General features: G+C 38.7%; 1 protein-coding gene across 2 annotated transcripts in view; it reads right to left on the bottom strand.

Annotated features, from left to right (window-relative positions):
* TRIM69 (tripartite motif containing 69) overlaps window positions 1-9,328 on the bottom strand; it is a 35,985-nt gene that overhangs the window by 2,538 nt on the left and 24,119 nt on the right. For both annotated transcript variants that reach the window (XM_007467009.1, XM_007467010.1), the window contains 3 exons: window positions 8,658-8,891; window positions 7,867-7,889; window positions 7,660-7,784 (listed from right to left, as the gene is read on the bottom strand). In XM_007467009.1, the coding sequence (XP_007467071.1) occupies window positions 7,660-7,784; window positions 7,867-7,889; window positions 8,658-8,891 (382 nt within the window). The remainder of the gene's footprint in view (window positions 1-7,659; window positions 7,785-7,866; window positions 7,890-8,657; window positions 8,892-9,328) is intronic.

The following is a 9,328-nucleotide window of genomic DNA, read 5'->3' as shown; positions in this document are numbered from 1 at the left end:
TCTTTCCCCATATGTTCACTCCTTCACATCATTCAGGCCTTTATTCATGCAAGTTCAATAAAATGTTAATGATAGAATCTAGGTAGGTGTAGGAGTGTTCATTGTAAAAGTCTTTAAACTTTTCAGTATGTTTAGAAATGTCCACAGTAAAACATAGGGAGAGGGGACTGTTTGCTCAGAGAGGTTTTTCTCTGGCCATTCTATCTAAAATAGCATGTTCATCTGTCTATCACTGTTTGTACTCTTATCCTGCTTTATTTTCTCTCATGAATAATTATTTACTGAGTATACCATGCTTTGTTTTCTTCACAGTAGTTATCACTATGTGAAATTATTTACTTGTTCATTGTCTCTTCCACTGGAGTGTAGTCTCTAGAAGGGCAGGGACCATATCTGTTTTGTTTCCTTATATATCTTCAAAATTTGGAACTGTTCCTAGGTATTCAAGTAACTATTTGTTAAACAAATAAACGAACTTCAGTTAGTGTTCCATTTGAAACCTTGACACTAATTAATTTCACCATGCTTCATATTCCTGTTATCCTTGGCAGAAACGCCCAGAATGTAGACTCCTCTAATGATTTATTCTCTGCTGTACTTTTATCCCCACTCTTCTGTTCTTTACCTCCTCTGCCTTCACCCATCCTTCCACTGTTCCCACCCAAGCCTTTCCACTCTGCCCTTTAGAACTACCTCCTTAATTATCTCTCCTGCACCCTCAGTTTACAGAATTCTCTCATCACCTCCTTAATTTAACATAAATCTGTCTGGTTCTTCCAAAAAACAAACTAACTAAAAAACAGCTTCCAGAAGTTCATGAGACTATTCATTTTCTAAATTCAGATGCCAGAGATCAGGTTGCCACCACTGCCACTTCCAGACCCATACTCTACTCCTCATCCTCATGTAAAAACATCACTCTTCATTTGAGACTCTTGTCATTCCATTTCATATTTCCCTCTATCTCTATTTGATGCTATTATGTAGAAAGTTCCTGGTTATACCCCCCGCACTTTGGGTTAACCTTACTTCTCTACCCCAAATCCAGCCCATCATCTCAAGTGATTTTACTATCTTTTAGATACAGCTACTCTTCTATTCTTGCATGTCCTTGACTTTACTGCTGGTGACTTTTGACTCCATTACATCTAAGCTGTCCATATCAATGACTATATTCTGGATCTTGTAGTCATCAGGAACTATTCATTCTCTAAAATCTTCAATTCAGATATGCCATACTCTTTATTTTTTGAGCTTTCTCACGCTCATCTCTCCCTACAACCATTACTTGACTTCATTAACATCTCTAGTCCCCTATCTCTCTTTATTATCTCTCTTTGCTTCCTGGCTTAAAATCCTTCCCTAAGTAGTTAGCAGTGATAGCTTTGTTGTCAATAGCCTCAACACTTTTATCCTCTTATGCTATTTCTGCAGCATCTGCCATGCAACTCTCTAACCTTGGATTTATTCAACTATTCAAATTAACACCCCAATTCCTGACCACTGCAGGAGGAAAATCACAAAATTGTGCATACAGGTACCACTACAAATTCATTATTTCCACTCTATGCTTGGCCATCAGCACTGCCCAGAACTCTTGTATTTCCCAAATCAAATCCTCTCCAGTTCCTCACAACAGTAATTTCAAACCTTCAACTCCCACCTCAAACCCCTATTCCACCACTTCCCTCCTCACTCCCAGGCAGAAGACTTCATCTCCTGTTTCACAGAGAAGCTACAGTACGTCTTATAGGAATCCCTCAATTCTTCCCACTCATACTGCAAACCCCACCCCACAGAATTGTTCACTTCTACCATCTTTATCTCCTCTCCAGTTTCAGAGGAAACTGTGGAAAGTCAATACCTCTCTCTGCTGTAGCTCTCACTCTTCCCTACTTCCACCAATTATTCACTTTCTTATATTGTTGATTTCTGCCTTTCTACAGACTACTTCCCTTCAGCATGTTTTCCATTCATACATCTTCCCTTCTTAGTGAAACTTCTCAAATGAGTGATCTATTCACTTCATTACTGCCTCATTCCAAATTACTCCTGAACCCTACACAATAACTTCTACTCATTCCACTCTTTTGAAATTGGCCTTGCCAAAGTCACCAGTTGTGGTTTAAAATATCTCTTTTCCAGTCATTTTCTAAATTGATCTTCACATTTGGCATGAATGACCATTCCCTTCTCTTTGACAGTCTCTTTGTTTTAGATTCCATGTGGACTTCATTTCCTGGTTTTCCTTTCATTTCTGTTGCCAGAATTCCTCAGTCTCTTCTGAGGCTTCATTGACCTTCATCTGTTGTTATTCTCTATAACATGCTCTCTGACTGTATGTTCTCAGTTTCCTTAGGAAATCTCATTTACATGAATAGCTTCAGCTATCCCCACTCTATATTGATTATTCTAGCCCTGGCCTCTCTCCTAAGCTCCAGTTAGAATAATTACCCATTTGAATATATTCACTTAGTTGTCCTGTAGGTCAACACAACATGGCCAAAACTGAACTCATCAGCACCCTCCAAAATCTGCATCTCTGGTATTTCCATCCTTGACATCACCTTTCTCTATCCCTTACCACCAGTTACTGTCCTGTATGTTTCAGCTCCAGGAATTCTGTCTCCAGAATCTATTCTTTTTTTTCCATTCCCATTCCCATGCCTCTGGCTTACATCTTAATAATGTTTCACCTAGAGGGTTGCTATAGACTCTAACTTGGTTTTCTAGCCTTTCCTGAGGAGCAGAAACTATGTCTTTTATTTCCATATCCTTGGAGCCCAACTTAATGCTTAGCATGTAGTAGGCCCTCTAGAAGAGTGTGTCGAATGAATGAGTGAACTTTGGTGATATTTTATTAATACACACAAAACTAAAGGAAATATATTAAAATATTTTAAGTTAAACAATTCCCTACCCTGGAATACATGAAAAGCCATATTGTCCATGGTTGCTTTTTCCCTGCAATGGCATAGTTAAGTACTTTCAACAAAGACCAAACAGCCCACAAAGCCTAAAATATTTACTGTCTGACCCTTTACAGAAAAAGTATCAGCCCCTATCCTAAAGCAACAGCCTCATTTATAAGGCAGGAAAGAATAAAATGCGAATCTGCAGAATAAGCAAAGGCCTAGAAATAAGAAGTATAAAGTATATTTTACCAGCGTTTGACCATGGTACATTATTATTAAAATAGACATCTATTAAATAAATCCCATTTGATTTTCTTAAATGTAAAATTATACCAAAAAGAAAAATATCAGTTTGTGCTTTAAATGATTGCTAAAAGTGAAATTTGATTTTACAGGCAAAGAATACAAGAAGAAAAACACTGTGATCCTGAGACAGCTAGAATTTGCAGGGTAGAGTAACACAGAGGAGGGAGCTGTACATAGACTTTCAAACATCTACAAAGGGATTCCCTCAAGGCTGTGGCTGAATATTGCCACATGCGTGCGGTGAAACTCACTAAGTCCAGAGAGAAAATCTCCAGAAAGCAGTAGGCCTAATAATTTCTAGAGCTCACACAAGACTGGGAATAGTTTTCAATCCTGTCAGCCAGAATGGAAAAATGTTATAGTATGTAAAACATCAGACAGAGTACTCAGAAGGTTAATACCTTAGAAAATTGGCAAAGTTAACCCTAGATTAAAGGCTGCTCTTGAACCACTCTAACAAAGCTTAAAGGCTCAGCAAAGCTTAAAGTGTCAAAAGGAACAAAGTTATTTCAAATAACTTCACTAAATGCCAAAGTTAAATCCATAGAGCTTAAAGGATTACAACAAAATTCAGCAAACAGCAATGTAAAACTGATCATGTTTGACAGCCAGAAGAGACAAATCTCCCACGCAAAATTCCAAATAATTTATGTAGATACTCCACGCTCAAGGAGGAGGGAGCATAACTACCTACTCCTTAAGTGTGGGCTACACATAGTAACTTGCTTCCAAAGTATACAGTATGGAAAAGGGAGGGGGGAATAACTTTACAGTGGAGAAACTTGACAAACACTACCTCAGCTAGGTGATTAAAGCCAACATCAGCAGTCGTAAATTATGTTGACAGTATGTATGCTTGATATGATGTGATGAAAATGGCACTTTAACTCTGTGGTCTTCCTCTCAATAACTCATAACCCTGGTCTTATCATGAGAAAATCATCAGACAAATTGCAATAATGTGGCACCCTACAAAATACATGACCAGTATTCCTCAAAACTGTCAAAGTCATTAAAAAACAAGGAAAGTCTGAGAAACTGTCACAGCCAAGAAGAGCTTAAAGAAACATGACAACTAAATGTAATGTGAAACCTTAGATGGGATCCTGGAATAGAAAAATGACATTAGGTAAAAAAATAAGGATATCTAAAGAAACTATTGACTTTAGTTAATAGTAATGTATTAGTATTGATTCATTAATTATAAATCATGTATCACACTAAATATAAGATAATAATAATATAAACTAGGAATGAGGTATACAAGAACTCTCTGTACTATCTTTTCAATTTTTCTGTAAATCTAAAAGTATTCTAAAAAAATTAAGTCAATTAAAAATTTTTTTAAATACCAGCCATGCAAAGCAGCAGGAAAGTATGACCTACAGTCTCAAGAAAACTCACGCAATAACATGTTAGAAATTACAATAGTGGTGGAATTAGCAAAGACATTAAAACAGCTATTATATATATCTTCCATTTGCATGAGAATGTAGACAAAACAATAACATGGTATGGAGAGAAACTGAAGATATAAAAAGACCCAAGTTTTTGAAGAAATGAAATGTATCTGAAATGAAAAACATCTTGAACAGGATTAACAGAAGATTAGACAGTGCAGGTGAAAAGATGAGAGAACTGGGCTTCCCTGGTGGCTCAGTGGTTGAGAGTCCGCCTGCCGATGCAGGGGACATGGGTTCATGCCCCCGTCCAGGAAGATCCCAAATGCCGCAGAGCGGCTGGGCCCGTGAGCCATGGCTGCTGAGCCTGCACGTCCTGCACCGAGCGGGAAAGGCCACAGCAGTGAGAGGCCCGCGTACAGCAAAAAAAAAAAAGATGAGAGAACTGGGCTTCCCTGGTGGCTCAGTGGTTGAGAGTCCGCCTGCCGATGCAGGGGACATGGGTTCATGCCCCCGTCCAGGAAGATCCCAAATGCCGCAGAGCGGCTGGGCCCGTGAGCCATGGCTGCTGAGCCTGCACGTCCTGCACGGAGCGGGAAAGGCCACAGCAGTGAGAGGCCCGCGTACAGCAAAAAAAAAAAAGATGAGAGAACTTGAATAGCAAGAGAAGCTATTCAAAATGAAGCACAGAAAGAAAAAAGGCTAAAAAATGCTGAACATCAATGACAAGTGAGACAATTTTAAGTGGTCTGACATACGTAAAATTAGAGTTCCAGAAGGAGAGAAGAAAAGGTGGATAGGTAAAAAAAACTCTTGAAGAAATAATAGCTTACATTTTCCCAAACTTGGTGAAAACAATAAACCCATTGATCCAAGAAACTCAATGAACCACAAACTAAATAAATAAAAAGAAAACACACCAAGATCCAGCATAATCAAACTGGTGGAAACAAGTGACAAAAAAAGTAAATCTTACAAGGAGAAAAGAGATAGTACATACAGAGAAATGAATATAAAAATGATAATAGACATCTCATCAGAAACTATACAAGTGAGAAAACAATGGAGTGACTTTTTATATTAGTGAAAAGAAGTCCATTAACCCAGAATTCTATATGAGGGAATATATCTTTCAAAAAAATAAGGTAATATAAAACTGTGGTGGTATCCAAACATTGTCAAGAGAAAACCCAATATGTAGTGAAAGATGAAAAAAGTGACATAAAAATGGAAATTGATATTAAGAGAAACAAAAAGAGTCTTCTAGATCAACGTGGACAGTACTCCATATGGATGAACCAGAGGCCAAAGGGAGGGGAAAAAAAGAAGCTGAAGGCAAAGTGAAAGAAAGAAAAGGGGGAAAGCAAAGCAAAAGCAGTAAAGGCAGTGAAGGGTTTGTCCTGGTAGACTCTTAAAAACGAAAAATGTCACATGGGATAGATCTTTGATTAGAATGTATACATTAGTTTCAGCTTCCACCAAATGAAAACTTTATTTCCATATTTTAACTTGGCCTTTTTCAATTTAAACACAGCATAACTTCTCAAATTTGTTTTGGGAACTTTAATAAAATATCTTTTGTGTGTGTGTGTGTGTGTGGTACGCGGGCCTCTCACTGTTGTGGCCTCTCCCGTTGCAGAGCACAGGCTCTGGATGCCCAGGCTCAGCAGCCATGGCTCACGGGCCCAGCCAGTCCACGGCATGTGGGATCTTCCCAGACCGGGCACAAACCCGTGTCCCGTGTCCCCTGAATCGGCAGGCGGACTCTCAACCACTGCGCCACCAGGGAAGCCCCCTAAAATATCTTTTTTGATGGAGTTAAAAAAATCAAAAAGATCGACATTATCAGGTTTTAGCAAGGATTTGGAGAAACCAGGACTCTCATCCACTGGAGGTGGGAATTAAGATGGTACCACTTAAGAAAAAAATGTGATAGTTTCTTATAGTTAAGCATATACCTAACATACAACCTAGCAATCCCATCACAAGATATTTACCCTAAAGAAATTAAAACACAAAGATTTGTAAACAGATGTCCAGGCAAGTTTATTCATCCTAGCCGTAAACTAGAAACTACCCAAGTGTCCATCAGATGGTGAATGAATAAGCAAATTGTGATGTATCCATAAAATACAGTGATTGATACATGCAACAACATAGGTGAATCTCAAAAAGCATTTTGCTAAGTGAAAAAAGCCAAACAGAAAAGACTACATAATGTATGGTTCCATTTATATGAGATTTTAGAAAAGACAACTAAAGTGAAATAAAGTAGATCAGTGAGTGTCAGTGGCTGAGGCTAGAAGAAAAGGATTTACTGCAAAGGGGTATGCGGGAACTTTCTGGGATGACAGAAATTTTCTATATCTTGATTTTGGAGAAGTTTACATAAGTGTATACATTTGTCTAACTCATCAAATTGTACTTTACAATTGGTGAATTTTATTCTGTGTTAATTATACCTCAGTACTGTTTTTTTTCAGTGTCAGTTACCTGGAAAAATTAACAGGGATAGATTTGTGATTTTCATTAAATCAGTAACTACAAATAATAATGAGTCTATATGAAGTCTATAAAAAACTTTATTTAGAGCTTTATTTCTGTAATGATTTTTATAGATCTCTAAACAATCTCCTAAGATGAGATAACTCCATGTTATAAACGTCAAGCACAAGAGGAACTGTATTCATACACACGATGAGTATGTACAGTAACCTCCTCCTCCAGGGCAGAGATGCCTCAGGGACTTACATAACTGTTTTAGAAAAACATTAAAATATTGGTTGTCACATTTGATAGAACAATCAAACAAAATCGTAGTAATTTGGACATCACACTCTGTTTACCAGTACAAAGTCATAAATTCTTAGATGACAGTAAGAGAAGAAATTCAGTCGTACCAACTCGCCTTCTTTTGGCTAAACTTCACCCCTCCCTCTGTCCAGACTCTAACGTACTATTTAGGGCCACAGAAGACATCCCACAGATGAAACATAAAGTGGGAGCCCCAGGAACAAATAACTACTACCCAGTGATACCTGGAGAGAGAGTGGACTGCATTTCCCTCCACATCATATACTGGATGGGACCTTTGAATAGGCCTGGGTTCAGCTTTCTGGAGATAAGCTCTCTGGGTGTCAGCACCCTCATTCCTTGCTCCAAGCTGCAGGGGACATAAATCATTTATTCTTAGACATCCTCCAGGGACTGAAGGAAGGGTATTAATACCACAGGGAAACACTTACCTATCCAAGAGAGGTGTGATGTCCTAGGAGAGGAAAAGAGAAATAGAAAGGTTATATGCCTGTTCATCAGCTCCAGAAATTTCTTTGGTCATACTGGCCACCACCAGAATTTGATGGTCAAAACTGTGATCCTATGCAGATGGTGCCCATCCCATTGCCACCAACTCCTCTCATCCTCCATATGCCTTTTCTGATCTTCATCCTTCATCTATCCCAGGATAAACTGGCTTACTTTGCTCTGATTTTCTAGAGTTCCCTTTTACAGGGAACAAGAAAGAAATTAAGGTTAAGCTGTTTTTACCTACACTGCCACATAGTCTCAGGAGAAAAACACAGTAGGTATTCCAACCCCAAGGCCACTTTTCCTTACTCTGGCTAATCAAGCTTCTGAGCACTGAGGTAGTAACCAATGCCACTTTAGAGGTGAAATGTGAGGAAGCAAAAATTGACCAACAGCTTTTCAAACAGGTCAATTTATGATTGCTGAGAGCCAGTAAAAGATACAACTTTTTGGCAACATTCTTACTTTTGAGAAATAAAGCTTCAAATTTCTTTATGGAGAAATATTAAAATATGCTGGTTTTAATGGCATTTTATTATCTTCTTTTCTAGGAGTGTGAAAGTAAAGCTTTCAACTGAGTATAAGGTAAAAGCAGCCTCCTGCCTTTCTCCCAAGGAATCTTAAAAGCACTACAGCAGTTTTTTTACCCTCCTGGAGGGGAAAATCTGCTTCTACATCCTTTCCAACCCTCTTTCCCCCTCTATTGTACCCATAGTCATGTTGGTCTCACTTTGAGAAAGTCGAAGGAGTTCTGCTGTTCCATCCGTGCCTGGATGCTCACCAACATCTCCCTGGCTAGGAGGCACTGTTCTTGAATGTGGCTTAGATTCAGCTCCATCTCCTCATTCAAGGCTTTCCCCTCTTCTCGGAGCTCATTTAAAGCGTCCTTTTCTTTGCTGTGCAGGAACTGATGCAGCTTTAGAAACTCCAAGGAGATGTGTTGCTGCAGATGTAGCTTGTTTTCCTGGAAAACTCCATGATCATCACCATGGTAATTACTGAGATTAACACTTGGGGATGGGGCCCCACACCACCAACACTCATACAACTTGGGAAATACTATAACAGGAAAATGCATGCAAATGGCTGAGTATCAACATTCAACTGTACTAAAAGGAGCCCTTTGGGAGACTTACTCTGTCTTTCCCAGCTAGTTTAATAGTTCAGCACGAAATAGTCAAAAGTCATCCTAGGTTCCTATTGCAGTACTGAGGTGGTAACCAATGCCATATTAAATAAGACCATGGGGTTAATCAAACATTTTTAAATGAATGATAATTCCCTTTTATCCAGAAGTACAAACCAATATCTACCAAGTGATGCTGTTAGACTGGGTCCATATGAGGCTGGAAGAACTGTCCTTTTTTTAAGAAATCTGAACTAGGGGAGATGCCATTCCTG

Source organism: Lipotes vexillifer, unplaced genomic scaffold (genome assembly GCF_000442215.2).
Source record: "Lipotes vexillifer unplaced genomic scaffold, Lipotes_vexillifer_v1.1 scaffold1010, whole genome shotgun sequence".
Taxonomy (NCBI): domain Eukaryota; kingdom Metazoa; phylum Chordata; class Mammalia; order Artiodactyla; family Lipotidae; genus Lipotes; species Lipotes vexillifer.
This window is presented reverse-complemented; position numbering and strand designations above follow the sequence as displayed.